General features: G+C 41.6%; 2 protein-coding genes and 2 long non-coding RNA genes across 9 annotated transcripts in view; 2 read left to right on the forward strand and 2 right to left on the reverse strand.

Moving 5' to 3' along the window:
* Positions 1–19,109, reverse strand: part of LOC135337750 (calcium/calmodulin-dependent protein kinase type II alpha chain-like) — a 31,349-nt gene extending 12,240 nt beyond the window's left edge. Inside the window, exons 1-5 of one of the 4 annotated variants that reach the window (XM_064533726.1) lie at positions 18,711–19,109; positions 18,400–18,529; positions 17,893–17,955; positions 17,606–17,688; positions 17,111–17,230 (exon numbers count right to left, since the gene is read on the reverse strand). In XM_064533726.1, the coding sequence (XP_064389796.1) occupies positions 17,111–17,230; positions 17,606–17,688; positions 17,893–17,955; positions 18,400–18,514 (381 nt within the window). In that variant the 5' untranslated portion in view covers positions 18,515–18,529; positions 18,711–19,109. Of the gene's footprint in view, positions 1–16,964; positions 17,231–17,605; positions 17,718–17,892; positions 17,956–18,399; positions 18,530–18,710 lie in introns of those variants that run through there. The other 3 variants (XM_064533727.1, XM_064533725.1, XM_064533728.1) reach the window with 3 other exon arrangements.
* LOC135337740 (uncharacterized) overlaps positions 1–21,863 on the forward strand; it is a 31,553-nt gene extending 9,690 nt beyond the window's left edge. Inside the window, exon 16 of the mRNA XM_064533694.1 lies at positions 21,465–21,863. Coding sequence (XP_064389764.1) covers positions 21,465–21,763 — 299 coding nt within the window. The 3' untranslated portion in view covers positions 21,764–21,863. The remainder of the gene's footprint in view (positions 1–21,464) is intronic.
* LOC135337755 (uncharacterized) lies at positions 253–1,717 on the reverse strand. The gene is made up of 5 exons (XR_010395309.1): positions 1,399–1,717; positions 1,271–1,346; positions 1,139–1,213; positions 976–1,062; positions 253–738 (listed from the first exon to the last, which is right to left on the reverse strand). It is a non-coding gene; the product is annotated as an uncharacterized LOC135337755 (long non-coding RNA).
* On the forward strand, positions 19,135–20,550 carry LOC135337754 (uncharacterized). Of its 3 annotated transcripts, none has more exons than XR_010395307.1 (4): positions 19,135–19,572; positions 19,786–19,878; positions 20,220–20,277; positions 20,477–20,550. It is a non-coding gene; the product is annotated as an uncharacterized LOC135337754 (long non-coding RNA). The 3 variants fall into 3 exon arrangements; XR_010395308.1 differs by having other exon boundaries at positions 19,135–19,257; XR_010395306.1 differs by lacking the exon at positions 19,135–19,572 and having other exon boundaries at positions 19,638–19,878.
* Positions 21,864–21,868: the final 5 nt, after the last annotated feature.

Here is a 21,868-nt window from a genome sequence, read left to right on the forward strand (position 1 = left end):
CATGCATGGATTATTGGCTGTGTAATAACAGCTAGTAGTATGTTTAATGTTCACCTCATGTAATTCTGTCTACATTCCTTGTATGTACCATAATCATTCTAACCAGCCTCAGTTATAGGGCGCCCTCTTTTAATTTGTTTCATGCATTAATTGTTTCTAGAAAAATAATTATTTTTTACTGGTTCTATAATTAGAACGATTACGGTATGCATGTATAAGTATACATTACCCTGCAGGTCAAAATTGTTAATTTAAATTGTTAATTCATAATGCCAAGACACAATAATGTCATCAGCTAGCTACTAAACACATACAGCTCTCAAAATGACAACTGAACCATCTACTAGTAGCTACACGATAACAATAATAAACTAGATAGCTGGCTAGATAATCACTCGCTAAAATGCTGATACTAGAGCTAATAGCAGACAACTCAATTGAAATGAGGTTAAGTTGAAATCGTTATCCAAAATTCATAGTCCAAAATCGTTGCAGCAGTAGGTCAGAGGGGGCTTTACTCAGTCTTGAACTATCAACGTTGCTCAGGTTCCAGATACTTTGGTTCTCAAAGAGGTCATAGGTGGTGGTTGAGAGTGTGGTCTCCTTGGAGGGTGAGGTTGGGTCGGTGGTGCCACTGCTGATAGGTAGGGGGCTCATATCGGAGGTGATGTCATTACTGTAGAATGGAGCAGTGTCTGTTGACCACATGTTGGGGCTGTCTCAGTTAGGACTGGTGCTCTACAGAGGGGAGAGAGAGATCATGATCAGATAACACACACAGTGTGCAGTGTAGGTCTGCTGAAACATACAGTACATTGCATGCAGTACAGTACAAGTTTGTGTGTGGTCAATGTACACTATAAAAAAGGATATCATAACACGTGTATCAACTTCCTATCACAAAACACACATCACACACACACACACACAATACCTTCCTCATCCACCGCCCACACACACACACCCACACAATACCTTCCTCATCCACCGCCCATGGGGGGAGGTCCAGCACCACCACCAGCACCCTTACCAACACGACCAATACGTCTCCCTTGATCAGCACTGCACACACAAAGGTAGGCATAAAATTGGCAACACAAAACAAAACAGAACAGTACAAGAGACACTATAAACGTACACTCCAGATCGCCTATAGTCTGTGCTGCGTGATGGTCCAGTAGCACTAGCTCCAGGGCTTATTAGAGTCTTGAAGCTGTGAGAGCAGGGAGGGTTGAAACACACTGGCATGATCAGGGTGTGTGTAACTTACAAGAAGTTAATGACAGCCCAGAACAAGTCAACGATACCGTCCACACTCAGCCATGACCTGTTCTAAAGGACTTTACCTGCACACAGTAGAGTATGGAGTGTGTCAGCTAATATCACACTCACACTTACCTCCTGATAAATTCACCATAGCTTCCTTGAATCTTGTTGTATGGAACCACTTGCACCACTAGTCTACACTCAGCTCTTCTATTGTATAGAACCACTTGCACTCAGACACTCTGACTTGCACTAGTCTACACTCAGCTCTTCTATTGTATAGAACCACTTGCACTCAGACACTCTGACTTGCACCACTAGTCTACACTCAGCTCTTCTATTGTATGGAACCACTTGCACTCAGACACTCTGACTTGCACTAGTCTACACTCAGCTCTTCTATTGTATGGAACCACTTGCACTCAGACACTCTGACTTGCACCACTAGTCTACACTCAGCTCTTCTATTGTATGGAACCACTTGCACTCAGACACTCTGACTTGCACCACTAGTCTACACTCAGCTCTTCTATTGTATGGAACCACTTGCACTACTAGTCTACACTCAGCTCTTCTATTGTATAGAACCACTTGCACTCAGACACTCTGACTTGCACTAGTCTACACTCAGCTCTTCTATTGTATAGAACCACTTGCACTCAGACACTCTGACTTGCACTAGTCTACACTCAGCTCTTCTATTGTATGGAACCACTTGCACTCAGACACTCTGACTTGCACTAGTCTACACTCAGCTCTTCTATTGTATAGAACCACTTGCACTCAGACACTCTGACTTGCACCACTAGTCTACACTCAGCTCTTCTATTGTATGGAACCACTTGCACTCAGACACTCTGACTTGCACTAGTCTACACTCAGCTCTTCTATTGTATGGAACCACTTGCACTCAGACACTCTGACTTGCACTAGTCTACACTCAGCTCTTCTATTGTATGGAACCACTTGCACTCAGACACTCTGACTTGCACTTGTCTAGTCTACACTCAGCTCTTTGTGGTGGTTTAGATCTCAGTTGTTGAGAGGAAATAAGGGAAAAGGTGTCTATAATTATGAAGAAGTTGTAGGAGGGGTCCAAACAAAGAGGCGTGGCTACTATCTGAAATCGAATACCTTTATTAGAGGGCGTCGACACACTTAGACTATTATCATTTAGAGGGAGGCGGCTAATTAATCCCTTCATTTAGAAGGCGGCGGCTAACTAATTCCTTCATTTGAGGGCGGCGACACATACACCCTATATTTCTACAGTTAACAACTTGTGTCGCAGTATCGGGTATAATTCTACGAGTATATCGTTATGCAGAATTACTTGCTAATAATATTATATGCAAACCAATAGCATAATGATATTGGTTGGGGTTCAAGAGCATTGTTCATCTGAATGGGCATCCCCGCCTAGGGGATTAACCCCTCAGCCTTTCGGGGGTTATATTTTAGCCAGATCTTGTTTTCTTTAAAATGGTATTTTACCACAGTAACCTATTACTCAATCTGGTGCCCATGCACATGATTTGCTCTTGTCACAGTGCCGGACAGGGTGCAAACTGACCGACACTGGAGATACAAAAAGAACTAAAAGAACTAAGCATAATTATAAGTACAAGGGGTGGGAATGAGGAGGGGAATGAACTAAAAGAACTAAGCATAATTATAAGTACAAGGGGTGGGAATGAGGAGGGGAATGAATGATGGACGTCTGATATGCTCACAAAGTGACTGCTAATAGTTCTGAGACTGCCACGAGGCTTCAACTTTAGTGCACATGCGTTGAGATGAGTGACGTCATTGCGGCCTGCTCCTTGTTGTTAACCCCATTTAATATGCTATTAAATTCCATTTAACAACTTGTGTCGCAGTATCGCGTATAATTCTACGAGTATATCGTTATGCAGAATTACTTGCTAATAATATTATATGCAAACCAATAGCATAATGATATTGGTTGGGGTTCAAGAGCATTGTTCATCTGAATGGGCATCCCCGCCTAGGGGATTAACCCCTCAGCCTTTCGGGGGTTATATTTTAGCCAGATATTGTTTTCTTTAAAATGGTATTTTACCACATATCTTTACGTCTATCTTTTGTTTGGGTGAGGAATGAGTCCCTTCGACTCACAAATACTCCCAAGCTGAGCCCAAACAACCCTTTATTGTCATTTATGTACCTTTTATTTACTCAGTCTGACGTATGTTATATTATCTCCATGATATTACAGATCTTTCTTTAGTTAGTGTATATAGGAAGCCTATCTTGATTTCATGTATACCGGTATAATCATCATTATATAGATAATGTACTAAGGGCATGACGGAATTAGCTCCATAATTCAGACACAAGACACAACAACCAAAGTTAGAGAAGAACGATTACTTCTCGGCTCTTTCTATAATTATGATGCTGGGAAAAACGTAGCCAAGGAGTGCATGTGCATGCAGAGCTTGACCATGCAAATAACGCTTGCTGTTAGCACTATTGCTCTGATTCTAAAGGAGTGGCCAGTATAGTAAAGAGGATTCAGGCCAATTGTGGATATGCGTGGACAAAGCGAGATTTTCTGAGTAGTCTACCGTCGTTGAACTGACTAAAACGCCATGTAAGCTAATATAACATAGCATATGCAGAAGTGATTGTTGCGAGAGAGAGCGTCGGCTAATTAGTTATGTATTCCTCTAATATGGGATGCCAACACTGTAAAGTTAAATTTGGCTGTAATAGAGACCAGACATCTCTCCTCATGAGGCTATACCACGGCTGAGTTATCTGATTGGAAACGAACCGAATGTCTAACCCAGCGTTTGCCTGCTGCTATGATCATTTCTTTTATCGATATATAACTATATGGCAATCCTCCCTTGGGTTAGGCCATTGGAGTTGGAACCATTGTCCTGCTTCATAGGCACCGCAGCCCCATGTATAACAGTGAAACTATAGGGTTGTCCTTGATGCAGCGAACGAGCAGGAAGTGGCATGTATTCCACTGTGAAGCAAATGTTGACCACCATTGAATGTCAGAACGTGCAGCGACATTCAGGCGGCGAAAGCCGTCTAAGTGATGGAATGTGGTAGATGCATCAATCAGTCACAAACATGCTGAGGTATGTCCAATGAGGGACAGCAACCCCTTGTCCTCCCCGCCTTTATTTAGTTTAGTGCTCTACAATATTATAGTGAATTCCAATTTAATTGGCCATCCGCCCATCCCTGAGAATTTGCTAAGCTCCAAGAGGGGGGGGGGGCCGTTGCCTGTTCCGCGGTTGTTTCATTATATCCACTGTATAACGCCGTCTGCGGGAGATGAGCACTTTACTATTCCATTGCATGCGCACCTATATAATATAGCAATCATATAATACTGATACGATAATTATACTGCAACATATCGTTGTTGATTCTATCATTGACGCTGGCGTTATAATAGATCAATAATAAGCTGCCATGCCATTTGCCTTTTTGCAATGTTAATATATGGGACCTGTCCCTGAGGTTTTATCACCATGCATGCTGCTGCAGGTGTAGTCTTTGGGCGGAAATTTCATGTAATTTGTAAGGAGCCTTTGACTATATCCCAATCTGTTTACGACATACTAACTACATTGGGTATTATCTGGGTGGTGGCTCGGTTCTGCCTCCCAGGTTTCGGCTTTTAATGGTGTGCATGCATTACCGCGCTTCCAGCTGTTGAGTGTAAATGGTACCCTTTAGTTTTTGGCCTGCAGATCATGCATGCATGGTAATGTCTTTTGTAGGCTGGCCCCTTGCTGCCAGGCATGTTGCAGATAGATATAGGTTACCATTAAAGTTAGGAAATACGGGTAAATTAAAAATGATTGTGGTGAATGTAGTGATAACATGGGGATGAACTAGAAAATGTAAACAAATACCTGAGAAGTGGAGTAAGTATACTAAACGTGCACAAGCTAGCTGTTTCATTGTTTTTGTGCAAGAGAGTATATCGCTCTCTTTGGGGTTATACATGCACTTGTGGGCAGCATGGTTTAATTTATTTTGGTTTGCACATAATTATATATACATACAGAAATCGGAGCTGTAGGTTTCTAGTCCCACCAGCCGTAGCTGCTTTGGGGGGTGGAGTCGACAACACCGAGCGACGCTAGTGCCCCTTATACTGGGCTATTTTGGAGCGGCTGCATGCTTGGGAATGGGTCTGAGGAGTTGCAAATGTGACACCAGCCCGACATATAATATTCCAGCCTCCATTTTTTTTTTTTTTTTTTTTACCAATCACGCTGTCCTATATTGCTGCTGCGTCCTCCCGAAGGTTGTGGTCATACGTGGTCCATGATGGAATTTTACTTTTTGCTGAGCTTGGCAATTGTATATAGCCGTGTACATTAGTAAGCATAAGGGGCATGGCTTGCATGGCTGAGAATAACGGCTGTGCATGTATGCCTAGTTCCAATGTGTTTATACCCTATAATAGTGCCACTAGCAATGTATATTATAGTGGCTTGCTCAGCCCTCAGCCCCCCCCCCTTCATGATGGCAATCGATTCCACCATGGAGCGTTTGACTATAATGATAGTGTTAGATCGAGACTACTTTCTTCTTTGTTGGGTAGGAAGCTGAGTATCCGTAGTTGAGAACTCCTGATTGTCAGGGTGTTTAGCAGGCGGGGCATTGATCCGGTACCTGCGGTGAGCCGTGTATAATTTAAAAGTGCTCTTTGCTTGCTTGCTGTAGGGAGGTGCACTTATATCTCCCATGGCTGTGATGGGTGGCGACCATCGTTTAAGGCCATTACTATCAAGACATGTAGGTTTGCCAATACCGCCTACCCTGCCATTTTATTGAGTTTGCTGCCAGTTACCATAACCCGCCTTTTGTCGGTGCCATTTTCTGAGTTTGCCCTGCACTTGTTCCTAAATGTTGTTGAGTTTGCCATACCCCTCCTGTTGTTGGTACCATTTGTTGAGTTTGCCATAGCTATACCCTACTGAGTTTTGCTGCGTTTGCCATACTCAGAGTTTTCCATACCTGCGAACTTTGCGAGATACCTGTGGTGCGTGCAGGAGCAGTTCATAAAGTGTACTGTGGCTCTTTGCTTGCTGAGGTGTATATTGTGTTTGATTGACCTGCCCCGACATTTATTTTGGGGGATGGGCCCAGGGGGGTAAATATGCCATACCCCGCTACTTGAGGTTAACTTGCAATACCAGGGTTTGCCACACCCTACTCGGCTATATTTGTTGAGTGTGTTGCCATTTGTTGAGTTTGCATTTGCTATACTCTGGTTTATTAGTATGCCATTTGTTGGGTTTTGCCATACTCGCCATTATTGTGCCTCGGTGCACATGCGCAAGCGAGGTATACGGTAGTATGTTTGTGTGTGTGTGTGTCAGTGTAGACTGCTAAAGCTGTTCAAGGATCAATGAAGTGCAAGTAAGAGTTTCTCTATAGGCTTCTAGTCATGTTTTCTTGGATTTGCACAATAATCAGTGCTTCGTTCTCGAGTTATGCCTAGTTTTGCTTACTTGGAATGCCAGAGCATGTATCCAAACTTGTTTACCGAGTGTTGCTACTCTGCGAAGTAGTTAGCTCTGAACTAGAACGCTAGCTAATTGGTAGCTGCACGAGTGAGAAGAGAGCTGCAAGGCTCTGCTGATGGCAGTCATTAATTTTCTGACAGAGAGATTAATTTTAGACTTGAACTTTTTAACAACAACCTTGGTCGATCATTACCCACTCTGAGTTTGCATGCAGCAAAAATGTTCACCAGACCAGGCAAAGCAGACCAGCAGCCTCCCACCACCACATGGTTTTTTAAAAATTGATGAGGCCATAAGGGGTCACTAATCACTCTTCATTATGCTGACAATGCAATATTTCGGTACACAACCATTACATCATCAGTAATCGGTTTCTAATTTGCCGTGTGGGCTGGGTGTAACTCATTAATTGTAGACCACTGCCTAATATACAGTGGGTGTGGCTCATTAATTTAGGCCACACCTAACAAATAATGAATAATGAACTTTTGGGGGGAAGGCTAAAAGTGATGAGGGGGCTGATGAGAAATTACTGATCTAGTCTGCCTGGTATAATAACTTTGTGTCTCCTGTGGTGCTTTCATTTGCTGGGTTTGCCACGCCCTGCCAGTTGTTGCGTTTGCTACAGTCGGCATTTATTAACATGCACACTCGGCAGTTTGTTAGTATGCCATTTGTTGGGTATGCCATCACCCTGGCATTTGTTGGGTCTGCCATTTGTTGGGTATGCCATCACCCTGGGTCTGCCATTACCCTGGCATTTGTTGGGTATGCCATCACCCTGGGTCTGCCATTACCCTGGCATTTGTTGGGTATGCCATCACCCTGGCATTTGTGGGTATGCCATCACCCTGCCGGTACCTGGCATTTGTTGGGTCTGCCATCACCCTGCCATTTGCTGTGTTTGCCGTACCTTGTTGAGTTGGCCGCTGTCCGTGGAGCGACATGACATGTACTGTATATAGCTAGGTACTTAACTACGTATAAAGCATTTGATCCTACACCACCTTGGCAGTGGTTTGCTATACCCTGCCATTGTTGAGTTTGCCATACTCTGTTGCTATTTGTTGAGTTTGCCATACTCATACTCTTATCTGTTTGAGTCCATGCAGCGACATGATCATTATAGGTATTGTCTATACAGGTATACGAATAAAGCATCTATATGCACGTACATAGGCTTACTCTGTTGCTATGTTGATTTTGCCATACTCTGTTGCTACTTGTTGAGTTTGCCATACTCTCCATGCAGCGACATGATATAATTTATTAATTTATTGTCTATAGCTACATGCACTGAGCATGAGGTACGTATAAGGCATGGTTAGCGACTATATGTATTGATCCTACACCACCTTGGCAGTCAATTGTGCCCCTGATTTTTCACATTCGTATTAGAATGGAGAGGGGTTATCGACGTGCCAGCTGCGGTGGTGTCTAAGTAACTTTTGGCTAAAGGCTTAGGTGTTCTGTACCTGCCAACTGAGGGGGGGGGGGTCCATGGCCGATGACCGGGCACTAATCGGTAGAGAGAATTGGTAGACAGAAGATGAATGAATGAATGAATGAATGATGGACGTCTGATATGCTCACAAAGTGACTGCTAATAGTTCTGAGACTGCCACGAGGCTTCAACTTTAGTGCACATGCGTTGAGATGAGTGACGTCATTGCGGCCTGCTCCTTGTTGTTAACCCCATTTAATATGCTATTAAATTCCATTACATTAGTCTGGCCCCAGACCACTCCCTTGCACGTGATCTGACATGTACTGTTAGTCTCGAGGCCAGACACTCTCTCCCCCCCCCCGGGAGGAGTCTGGCCTCGAGACTAACAGTACAGTAGCCTCGACCCCAGGCCGATCCGTCTCCAATTGAACGCTAGGTGGCCTACTGGTATTGATTGTTTGGGCGTGATCTGGGCGTCGTTTTTTAATACATAAAACAAATTGACTCGTGGTACAACAAAAAATGAATCCTCCAACAGTGGTCTTCAACAACAGCCTCTGGGGCAGTATACAGCAGGAAATACTTCCCAGAAGACACTTCTTTGGCAGTGGCAACCAAATCTTTGTCGATTCCTTTATTGCTACTGAGGATGGCAGCAGAAACACCTCTATTGTTTAGACTCCTGATCTGGTCAATCATGAGTCTCATGATGAGAGATACAAGGGGAGAGACAATTAACAAGAACAACACTTTTGTCAACAGGAGGAGCCTTGGTCCTACCTAGCTTGTAGTCCATTAAAAAGGGTAGCAACTGATATAGCAGAGAGACTTGCCATACCCCGTTGGGAACCAGATAAACACGTCCCTTCCCTCAAACAGGAGCTTGAGAGCCTGGGCGTGTTCTGCCATGAGAGTGAGGCCATCTTGCTTCAAACAAGACAACGCGTTGCATGCCATAGCTAGCTAGCTATAAATTGAGAACATGACACGGAGCTAAATATAATTACTGTAACTTTTACGGGAGTAAAATGCCTCTACGTACACCTTTAGAATTACCAAGGGCGTATACAGAGAAGAGGGCATGCAACCATAGATAGTAGAGGAAGGGGATTGGAAACACAGGCAATTAGCACTATTTCACACGGACCGTCCTCAATTATAGCCACGACCATGGATGCAGCTTAAAGTGCTGAGCTTGCAATAAACTTTTTGTGCACTAATGGCAGTTTATGCTAAACTAAAAGCTTAAGCAAGCTTATGATCATGCATAGACAACAATGAACAATCAATAAAAGGTATAAGCAGGATCTAAACATAATTATACATGAATTATCAATGTTCTCCAGTGATTTCTCAGTCCAAGTTCTTGCCACACATCGACACGTACACTGCGGTGACAAAATCAGAGCATGAATAGTGATTTTCAAAATCTAATGGATTGGAAGCAATAATAAGGACATTGATCTTTAATATTGCCGAGTCTCGAATATAAATTCAGCTTAGTTATGGAGATGCTACCCCGCAATGATGGCTAGTGGAAATCAACAAATCGGTCAATAACTCAAGAAGTATGATATCCCCACTTCCAATATATAGCTGAAGCAATAAACTACTATCATGTACTACTACTGTGACCATTCAATTACAATAGATGCAATTCATAAGTCAGTTCTTACCCCACAAATAAAAAGAAGAAGCTAAGTGTTGTAAAATCTTCAAATTTTGTGTGCTACCAAGAGTGAACATGACTTCTAGCTAGTAATAATGTTTCATTTTGTACCTAGCCATGCCTCAAGACAAATTTTAGGGCTATTCATACATTTACTTACCTAGTATCCTCTCATTTGCTTCTTTTCAAAAGCTTCTCTTGACCTCAAAACCAGTAAAATCACACCTCAAGGTGTCTATTGTTGCCACGCGCACGGTCCCAGAGGCCTTACGTTGCAAGCATAAGCTCACGTGATCCCGTTTCCAATCCCCTTCCTCTACTATCTATGATGCAACTCGCCCAATTCTCAGAATCATCTGACTTCGTATTGAGCTATTTTTAGAACTGCCCACAAAACGCCCACGCGTAATCTTTGACCGCACAAGGTAAATCAAAGTCTTTTTTATATCTGTGCTAGCTAGCTAGCTCGATTGCAGCATAATAAAACTAGTTCTCAGCAGCAGTATGGGCCCTTGGTATTACAGAAAAAAAGCAGGAAACAAAATGCATGTAAAGAATCTCTGCTTTTGTTTCCTGTTCCTGCCACGCCCAGATACAATCAATACCAGGCCGTATTTTTCAACTTCGTTCTATTAAAAAAAAATCGGCCTGGGACCGAGGCTACAGTACATGCTGTGTATGTTTATATATATACTCACAATTAATTTTTACCAACAAACTCTACATGAATATTCTCATCAATAAGTTGTGTATGCAGACATAAATTAAAACGGGCGAATAATGATGTGTAAAAGTGTGCACAGACTACTTGGTTCTAAAAGTACATTATAACCTATCACTTTGAAATTCAAGTCTGATGCTCCATCCTTCAAATGAACACTGAGAATGCAATGAATCCCCCCATACACTTTGCTGAGTAGAAGTCCTTTCACTTTGAATTCTCTAAGGACATCCCTTCGTTTACCGATTTTTCTCAGGATTTTGCTGACTAAGAGGATATACAAACCTGAAAATACTTCCCCTAATTTCTCGGGGAAAGCTGAATCACTTATACCCTGCATTGGATTAGGTTGACGGCTGTTTTCCACTAATCCCTCTTCTCCATTGCTTTCCTCTAACTCTAACTGTGTTGCATCACCTGAAGAGACCATTCTGTTCTTAGTGATCACAACATCTAGGGAGCCACAGAAAAGGAATTGACGTTTCGTAGCAATGTCTCCAATTTTGAGACACACCTTAAGCAAATCAGTGGTCCATGAGAGCCCCATAGTAGCTGTAAACGTAACTGTCCTATCGGGAAATAGCTTTTGAATGCAAGGTACAAGTCTCTTTGTCCAATCATTTTCTTGCCAATTAAAAGCAAAGGAAGATATAGGAGTGACGTACGGTGTGCCTTCAGAGGATTCTTCACCTCGAATAATTTTCTGTAGTTTGGTAACTTCAGACTGGATGCCTGCATTACTTATGTGTGCCTTGTATTGACTCAAAACAGCTTTATTACCAACAAAGAAAGGCAACAAGCTTGCATGAGCTGAACACGTACAATTGACTAAATCATCTTCGCATCTATCAACACGCACACAACCACTCAACTGTGATAACGTAGTACTTGAACATGTTGCATGCTCGCTGTGTTCATACACATATATATTTTTGTCGTCTAGTTTTACAAATGACCCATTCAACTTGAATCCTTTCTTTCCACCTACCAAATTTGAATTCAACTTCCGTATGTCTTGCTGTATAACCTTTCCTATTTCTTCACTAATATCCTGTTTGAAGATAGAAAATGGAATTCGACTCAAAACTGTATCAGATATTCTTGTTTTTAAATGACAGAATGAAAGACCAAAGTAGAAAAACTCTGCTTCCAAGCAAGACTGCAAAAAAACAAAAAACAATCACACACTTCATAATAGTTATTACATAATATAGACTCCACCAACAGTACTGCCTATACCATCTTTCTTCTAATTACAGCGCCACTAAAAATTATAATTTAATTTCCAGCGGCGCACAAATAGAACAAGAGAAAAAAAACAGTTTGGCGCTTAGCAATAGAACATAAAGTACTACTAGCTGTTTCTACGAGGCTACGAGATCAGTTGTGCAAGTGGCCAGCCTTGATTTAAGGCTACCTTAAATCAAGGTAGCCTTTAAACCTAAGCACCAGCAAAAAATAATTCCAGAATTTACTTGGCGCTCAATTGGAGTATGTGAACTTGACGCTGTAATTGGAAGGAGCTAGGACAGTACTGCCTATAATTTATACCGTAATTGTTCTAATTATAGAACCAGTAAAAAAATTCTAGAAACAATGGGTCTATTTACTTGGCGCTCAATTGGAGTAAAATTAATTGTGAACTTGGCAATTCTAATTTAATAGAGTGGCGCTGTAATTACTGCTTTAATTAGAATTATCTGCTATAACGTGCAAAGATTTAAAGGTGTGGCTTCCAGTAAGCAGTCATTCTGCGAACATTGTGCAACAAAACGTTTTTACATATACATGTAGAGGCCATTTTTGGATAAATCATTATATTGTAGTTGAGTCATTCATCTACACACGGGTATCAACACCATTTCTCTTAGAAATGCTCCAATCAAAAGATATTTACATTTAAGTACAACTACTCACACATTTGTGGTAATCTATACTCTCTACAGACTAAATGTATTTATTTTACAATGCAAGTATACTACACATATTAAAGGTTGCGAATTGGCAAGTTGTGTCAATTCACTCGATCGTCTTTATATGCATAGCATATCATAATTATAAAAGGAAGGTTAACTTCGTAAGGTGTTTGAATTGGAGTTCGTTCTTCCAAAGTAATCATAGATTAATTTCTCCATTTCCTCTTTTTCAGTCTCTTTCTCCAGGCAGGCTCGATTTTATCTTTTGCATTGATGAGAATCTGAACAAGTTCGTGTTTCACAGGAAAAATATCTAAATTTCCTATACTTTCAGGATAGTACAAAATTTCCTGTAGACTTTCCTTTATGAATCGTACACATGTCCTGATCTTCTTCAGGAATAGTAAAGGAAACTATACAGGAAACGTTGCACTATCCTTTGTAAGTAGGTTGCAGGACACTTGCAGGACACCTGCCATTTTTCAGGAAATGTGCAGATTTTAAGGGCTGCACTGTAGCAGCACTGTAGCAGGAAATTCAATATTTTCCCTGTGTTTGTCGTGCTTGAAAAACAGTTTATAGGTCACAGCCGTAGTAATCAGTGCCAATAATGGTTTGGTTAATACTGTTGATTCGAGTGGGACCATCTTTAGTAGCTAGGTTGATAGGCACAAACAGGAGAAGAAGATATATGATTACGAAGCCAGCAAAAACGATAACAGACAACACTATTAACCATAGTATGACACAGGGTTTGCTCTGAACACATTTTCCTAAGCAGTGATATGTGGATCTCATAGCAAAAATGTACACAAAAAAAGCCACAGAATACAGCACCAAGATGCTCGTTGCATGGTACGGTGCATGGATGAAACCAGCAAGAATATGAAATGAATGAACAATAATGCAAGAGACAGGACCGAGAATAACATAAGCATTGCTAACCTTAGCACAACACAGACAAAACTTGAAACAAGCAAAAGCAATAGTTAGTGCTGTAATAAGAAGGTCTTCATGCAAGCAGCATTAAGATAGGGATGCCTAATTGCACACCAGCATAGTACCCTCGTAAACCTGAGAACCAATTGAAAATGTTCCCTCTGGTTACAGCTGCACTTCTCCATAGAGCAGCAATATCCAAGCCTATATATATAGCACATATTATATTATTAGACAACAACCGTGCAAGAGCAAACACACATAATAATGCCGTTCATCCTATTACTAGCTGAATCATGATCACTCTTAGGTGTTGTATTTTGTTCACTGGCAATAATTGTAGGAGATGCAATATTTGTAACGTCACTTGGATTTATAAGATACAAGAAAAATATGCTGCTACAAAAAACCAAGATAAGAGGAAATACAACTTGAAAACCAAACGCATATCCAGAGCTAACGTCCCCAAACATCACCGACTGACCAGAATAGTAGCGAGTTATTGTACTTACGCTCGCTGCTTTTGGGCTGTATCCATCATTAATCACAACAGAAGTGCTCAGTGGCCGTATTGCAAATAGCTTCAACTGTGAAAAAGGAATCAGACAGATAATAAACATGACATAAAATTATGTATTGTACAGCTGCAGTATATAATCATAGAAAGTTATATTATATACCCCATGCATTCACAGGCTTACCCTTTGAGTTAGAAGTTGTATGACCTTTCAATGTCGTTCTCTTTGTAGCAGTTACGTGGCATATAGAGAGTTAAAAATTCCTTTCGCAGTTGGTTGTCCGTGAATAGTAGAGATGTGAACTGAAGAGACTCAATTGGTTGAAAAAGATAGAATGTAGATTCGGACCAATACCAAGCTTCACCTAATGAAGTATCAGAGCAGTTTGTACTACCATTCGCAAGATCATTCAGAGAAAAATAGTACATAATCTCAATAAACACAGGATTTGCTTTGTTGGGAGGAAAGAAGACCTTTTGCATGTTGTACTGATTTCTACCGTTCGTTATAACGTCCTTGACAAGCTGAGGGAAGCAACGGCAATCTTCTATCTCTTCAGAGGTACATGGCGTGGAAGTAGCACCACATCCTAATATCAACAGGGTTACGGCAATCACAAATTCGAGAACAATGCGTCGTGAGCTCATCTTGGTTGAGTGAGATCAAAATGTCTATTGCAACTATATTATAATAGCTGCAAGCTAACCACATACAACAGACTATAGTATTGATCTAAGCACTGGAACAAAAATCGAACTAAGAATTTTAAACAGAAACTGAAATGCGAAATTCTATTTTCTTTGTCAACACACGCTGCTAGAGTAGGGGGAATACCAGGGAAAATCCTCAGGCATACATATACACTTCCGCAACACTGAAGGTAATCAGTACATGCATGTAATTGTATATACTGGAATCAGTCACTGGTCAAGCACTACACAGAAGGCTTCAAGGAAAGCAACTTACAGTACCTATATGTTACAGGAATGAATGACTCTCTCCGGTTATTCCTATTATAGAAAAAGCCTCGGTTAGGACGCCCTTTTTTATAACGCCCATATACCACCATATAAAATCTTTTTTTTTGGTACATTGTTTCTAGAAAAATAATTATTTTTTACTGGTTCTATAATTAGAACGATTACGGTAGTAGAAGAAAGAGCCAGGATGAAGAACAAGGTTAGTAGCAAGGTAGCAATGAATCAATATGGAGCGGTATCCGTGCCAGTATTGGCGAGGCAATAGGTGAGCCAAAAACCGAGCCGGGACAAGCGGGGCACTATCTCGACTTGCGCATGCGCACAAGGGCAATTCTAGCTGGAACACAATCCGAGCCGGGACAATAACTGAGCCAGTAACTGAGCCACATGGCAGGCCAATAAGTGAGCCACATGGCGGGCCATATCCTGGGACACAATCTAGGGCACATGCATGTGTATACAGGGCCGGGGGAACCGGTCAGGTTGGTCAGGCAAAACCTGACCACTTTTTGCGCATTCACTTATATATTTGGTAACGGTCGTTAACATTAAAAATGAAAAATTAATCATAATCCTTACTCAAAGGTGCTGGTAATAGCTAATAGACTAGTAGTACTGCAGGATCAGACTATCTACTGTCAGATCTAGCTGCAAGCCAGAAGAAAATGTCTCTCTCCAAACTGCAATCGAGTTCCTTTCAGTGTCCTCACATTGGTGCCTCTCCAAACCAGCAGAAGAACATCTCCTTCCTTTAAGGTATCATTCACCGTCACAGGAAAATTTTAGGTGCAACCTCATATACCTGTACCAATATTAATTTTTGTGATTGTCTCAATTAAAATGTCAATTTTCAAATTCATTAAAATATTACTCAAAATGCACCAGAATGCACCAGCAAGCACCATTAAAAAAATTTTCCCGGGGGAGGACCCCCGGGCCCCCCCTTTATGGGTCCGGCCTGACCACTTCATATTTGCTTCCTCCGGCTCTGGTATAATATAAAATATAAACCAGAGAGAGTTGCTGATTATTTCATTCTGCCAAAGTGCTTCCATGTTCTATAATTTAGAGGACTTTTGTATAAGAAAAGAATGGGTGCATTAATAGTGTGCAATGAAGACTGGTTGGAAGTGCATAACTAGGCTACACTGCTGCAAGTTCACTAAGTTATATAGCGATCTTTACCCACTATTAAACAGGAACTTTTCTAATAAGGCAATCTTTTTACCTCTCTAGGCAGATCAAACAGTGATGTATTTTGTGCTCAGGAGGAACATTTTATGACTCTCTCTTTGTTGGCTCAGGTAGTATTGTCCCGGCTCAGATTGTGTCCCAGCTAGAAATGCCCTTGTGCGCATGCGCAAATTGAGATTGTGCCCCGCTATTGTCCAGGCCTGGTTTGGCCAATACTGGCACGGATACCGCTCCATAAAGCAAGCTCCATAATATTCATCCTGCATGTAGTAGCATGTCAAGCTCCATAATATTCATCCTGCATGTAGTAGCATGTAGTATCCTAAAGCAAGCTCCATAATATTCATCCTGCATGTAGTAGCATGTAGTAGATACAAGTGACGGCTGGAATGTAGACCTATCTGACTAGAAAAATATTTGCAATGCGTTGAAAAATTGCAGGATTGGCCGGGGGAACCACCAAAAAGCGTGGAAACAAGAAATCAGACGAGAGCAATCCATTACAATGTTATTCACATGTACTGGTAGTTTTCCATGTTTTCCCGGCCAATCCAAGCAATTTTTACTGGTGGGGTGATGACCGATCTTATATATTATTAGCCTCGATCCCAGGCTGAGTTTTCGCTTTTATAACGGTTAGGCGAACAGCTAATATATAATATATCAATTTTGGAATGTGCGGGCATATAATCATGATGATTTGTGATGAATTGATGTTCCTAATACACCCGTTGGGGTAGAATAATTTCATACTTGTAACTTTCGTATGATGTTTTACATCACGAAAATTTCTACCATACGAAAATAACCGGTGTCACAAAAACTCAATTCATTTCAAAACTGAAACTACAGTCATGTAAAAGCACAACACAAAATCACACATTTCTAAAATATCCTTTATCAAGTTGTTATGGTAACTACTGGTCGCTAGGGGTGTCAGGTGACCTCGCTGGATTGGCCCCACCAGCCGAGCAATGAGAATGAACATACTTCCAATATCCTGCCAGATCCTGGTCTCTGGAATACTCACTGAGTGAGCCACGCCTTCCCTGCACAAAATACAAGTCATGTGATATCACAGCTCACCATACACTCAGAGGAGGTTTGACACGAGTACCTCGATTAGGCTAAAAAAATTGAGTTAATTAGTCACATGCAACAATGACTTTACTGTTGATTTTGCACGTGACCAATCGTAATCGAGGTGCTCATGTCGCACCAGTACACTATACATGATATGTACATGTACATTATTATATAAAGTTATTTTAAACAGACCTTTCGAAAAGCTCTACAAAATGCAAAATTAGACAATACTTATCAAGTTACGGGCACTCAAATGGAAGTTACCTCTCAAAACAGGCCATTTTTCGACAACAAAAAAAACACCATGGACTGTGAGAAAATTATATGATTGTGCTTACTTGTCGACTGTTTGGATGAGGCGGATGTAGGCACAATAAGCGCCTGAGTCCCCCAACATCTGAACCTTGGGTGTGATCATGGACTGTTGTATGGCAGAGGGGGACGCAGGCACAGCGTGTGTGTGGGTGGGTGGGTGGGTGGAGTGTGTTAAGGTAGGGGTGGACAGTGTGTAAGGTGTGTGGAGAGTGTGGGGGTGGACAATGTGTGTGTGAGAGGTGTGCATGTGTGTGGAGAGTGTGGGGGTGGACAGTGTGTGTGTGTGTGTGTGGGGGGGGTTGGAACTTACAATGATGGTCAAAGTAGAACTTGTGGAACTCCATTCCAGTGACTAGTTGAGTGTCCACCGTTGCTACGGGGAGGCGGAAACATAATAAATATATACTCCCGTAGCTATATTAATAATAATATAAAATCAGAGATGGTTGGAGGTGGTTGGTACTAACCACCCAGGGTGTCATACAGGATTTTGAAGAAGTACAGGGGGGAAATAAGAAAAGTAACTAGAAAATTTTGCTAAAAAAAAGGTCAACTGTTATTTCAATACCCTGTTAGTATGTAAAATTGCCAGCTAGGACTCCAACTAGTACCTAAATGCAAATTTTAGGGGGTGGGAATGTCCCCCCCTGTATGACACCCTGCCACCTCTACACGTATGCAAAAATAACCTTCTAGGCCTAGCCTGTCTACTATAATAATAGGCATACATTTGTGTTAATTGAGATTAAGGATTGAAAAATAGCCACCACTTTGAAAATTCTGGGCACATCATGATCTGTTACTATTAAATACGTACATTGGGTTGCCGTAGTAGCCGTGATTACAGGTTTGACAAGTATCCCCAGTGTATGGTTCCTGGCACACACACAGAGTGGAGTTACCAGGTCCCCCTCTAGCCGTACCGTGACCATTGCAGACTAGGACCGCTGTACAGGGACGGGGGAACAAGCATACAAACGTTAACATTTTATTAATAATATCAATGATATTCACATTCGTGACGCATGAATACAGATAGCTACTTACCAGGTACGTATGTATATACATGTAAGATCTAGGAACTCCACTAAGAGGTGATCGATCACACACACTTGTATAGGTACGTACCTCCAGTTAGTGCTTTAGTAGCAAGCAATGAAGACAAAGCCGTCCACATCAACAGACAGGTCCGGTCCAGGGAGAGCTAGCCTGTATGGTCATTGTGGTGTACTCAGTGTACTGTAAGTCTGTAGCTAGCTGTAGGATGATGAATACTCTCAGTGGCCGGCAAGAATGGAGCAGTTCTTCCATTGTCGACAGTGGCTAGGAGAAATGGTTCCCAAGAGGTAGTTAGGTTAGGTGTGGGGTTAGAGCTTGAACACTGAAGATATCTCAGATGGAGCCTGTGCTTGTCCCTGTGGCAAAGAAGTTATTCAGCTGCTGCAACGTGCAACGTATAGAGCTCTTGTGAAAATGCTAAGGAAATATGTTAATTTTTGTAACTATGAAATAGCATTGTGTAACTTGCAATAATAGAATTGGCGATATTTACCAAATCACCAAACCAGCAAAGAGACCCTGCAACTTAACTTACAGAGCTCTTGTAACTACTCGATCCTAAGAATGAGGAAATATGACATTGCTAGTAAAGTATTGAAACATTGCCAAGAGAATGGTAAACTTACATAGTACATGTGTAGCGTAACATAATCTGTTTTGTGATGGATCCATGCTTGTGAGTAGAATTTGAATGCTCCTAATTTATACTAGGGATGCATTTGTGAGTCAGAAGTATGTGATCCTCTACCTGCCTACATTGTACGAGAGCTTAGCTTACAAGCCCCCTCATAACAATGACCTCAAGGACTGATAATGCATTTATCATACACATGAATTGTGTCACATGACTATGTGCTACTGTTTCAATGTTACAGTGTTGTACAGTGCGTGAGGTGTGTGCCAAGTTCACCTCCATGCCATTGTCACTGAGGTGACGACTACTGTCTCAATACTAGCCCTTTAAAATGTACACATTTACAATCTGACCACTTTAATTACAAGTGGTTGTTAACGTGAGCTAGTTTGTAGTAGCTAATAGCAGATTTACTTCTGTTGGAAGGTCACATTTCATTGCTACCATTTGCTCACTGTACATGCAGGCGTATAAGTCGGTTGTCATTTGAATATTCCTTCTCTTAATTAGAGTGTGTGAGGAGGAGGTCAAGGCGAGGATGGGATTGGTGGAGTGTGTCAACCACAACCTAGTGGAGCCCTACCATCATCTACGAGAAACACGGTGACTATGTACTCTGAACCTTCATACCTTGGTTACTACACAGCTAACCAGTGTTTAAATCTAGTGCCTGGATAGTCTGTATCAGCAGTTGTATTATTATAAAGTGAAACCTCCGAAAATGTATGCAGCATTTATTTGTGACGTTTGTTCTCTGTATTGAGCCTGAGGTGGTCCTTTATTCAGTGGTACCTATAATGTAAGAAAGTGATTTTGTAGACTGAAGCAGTGTCCTTTGTAACTACACAGAGAGATGTTTAATTGAGTGTCTCTTATTCAGAGGGTCCTTTATCAGAGGTTCCACTGGTATTCATATTGATGTTGGTACTGTGTTTCCTGTGTAGGTGAGTATGTTGCACAGATGAAGTTCACTCTGCTGCTAATGCCCAATGGACCACAAAGGTGAACATCTGAAACTCTCCTGCCTGTACAATTCATGTTGTGTAGTGCAGGCTGTGTGTATCACAGTGTTCTGTAGTGCATGAAGTTTGAGGTGTACGTACGTATGACATCATTGCCATTGTTTGTCTGGTGTGTTCATGCACTGTATTGGTTTGATTGTGTGTACACTACAACATTCAGTGATTGTCATTCCCCACAGACTCACCAGTGGCTCCTTTGACCCTGTATGAGCTAGTGTCTTCACAGCTGAAACTGGAAGACCCTCAACTGAATGTGAGTACATACAAATTAGCTCTATTAATTAGGACAGTCAGTTATTTCATGGGAAATTCCTTTAAACCTGTTCCAAGGTCTGTTTCAAAGCTTTCAGAAAATCATAAAAATTGGGAAATTAGATCAATGATACTTAGTCTAGTTACGGCCATTGAAACCCCCCCCCCTCCGTTTAATTGCTCCTTGGAGGGTGATCGAGCCGGACCATGTTTGATGACTGGTTAGGCAGCCCCTTTAATGCAACCCGCTAGTTAAATAATAATCAGGCGTTTCTATTGCTCCCCTAATTAAGTACTTGGGGGTAAAGACGTGGCCTAACCACCAGTCATAGCTTCAGCTCAGTCATGTCCTAACCACATGCAGAGAAGCTTTTAGAAAATCATTGACAACGATGCTTATTTATGGCAAGAGCACTTATCTACTCTTGGTTACGGCAATTAAACTGCACAACCCTCCCCCATCCGTTAATTAATGGTTCGGGGACTCTTTTAGCTGCCATGCATAACTTGAATTCCCTGTATTTAATGTTTAGAAAGTATGAAGGTCTCTTTAAAATATCATAAAATTGTACATGTAAAATTGGATCAGTTACGGCCATTGACAGTTGTTCAACCCTCCCTCTGTTTAATCAATGGTTTGGGACTCTTTTAGCTCCCATATAACTTAAATTCTTAGGTATTTAATTTTTAGTGTATAGAAAATAGCTAATGCTTGCTCTTCATATCTGTTGTTCCATATTCCGTTCCATTCCGCATTCCTCCTTTTACAACAAGCCTTTCCACTTCCTCCTATTGTGTACTACCAGCCATATACAGTGTATTGTACATGTACTGAGTCTATTTGTTCACATTACATGTACTTAGGTCTCCAGTGTGTGGGCGTATCATGCTCTAACCATTTCCTCTCTCCTGCAGGTAACGCTGGCTACAGTGTGCTGGTGAGCTGCAGTGAGAAGATAGTCCAGTCACTCTCTGAGGACCCAAAGGCCTTGGCCCTCCACCTCCTGTCAGCTAGGCTCATCACTGTGTCCATTCTTGAGAAAACCAACGAGTATGTGAATGAGACCAAGAGAGAGAAGGTCACCAGACTGTACACTGCCCTGCTGGGTGTGGTCAAACACCACCCCCACAAGTACCACGAGTTTGTCTCCACTCTCAGACTCAACCCACTACACTCTGACTTGGTCACACAATTAGATAGCAAGTACACATAGTTTGTCTACACGTACGTACATATACATAATTATGATTGTGCGTACCATCATTCTTTTTGTACTTGAGATTGACCTTGAATTTATACATGTACTCACTTAATTGTT

This window comes from Halichondria panicea, chromosome 6 (genome assembly GCF_963675165.1).
Source record: "Halichondria panicea chromosome 6, odHalPani1.1, whole genome shotgun sequence".
Classification (NCBI taxonomy): domain Eukaryota; kingdom Metazoa; phylum Porifera; class Demospongiae; order Suberitida; family Halichondriidae; genus Halichondria; species Halichondria panicea.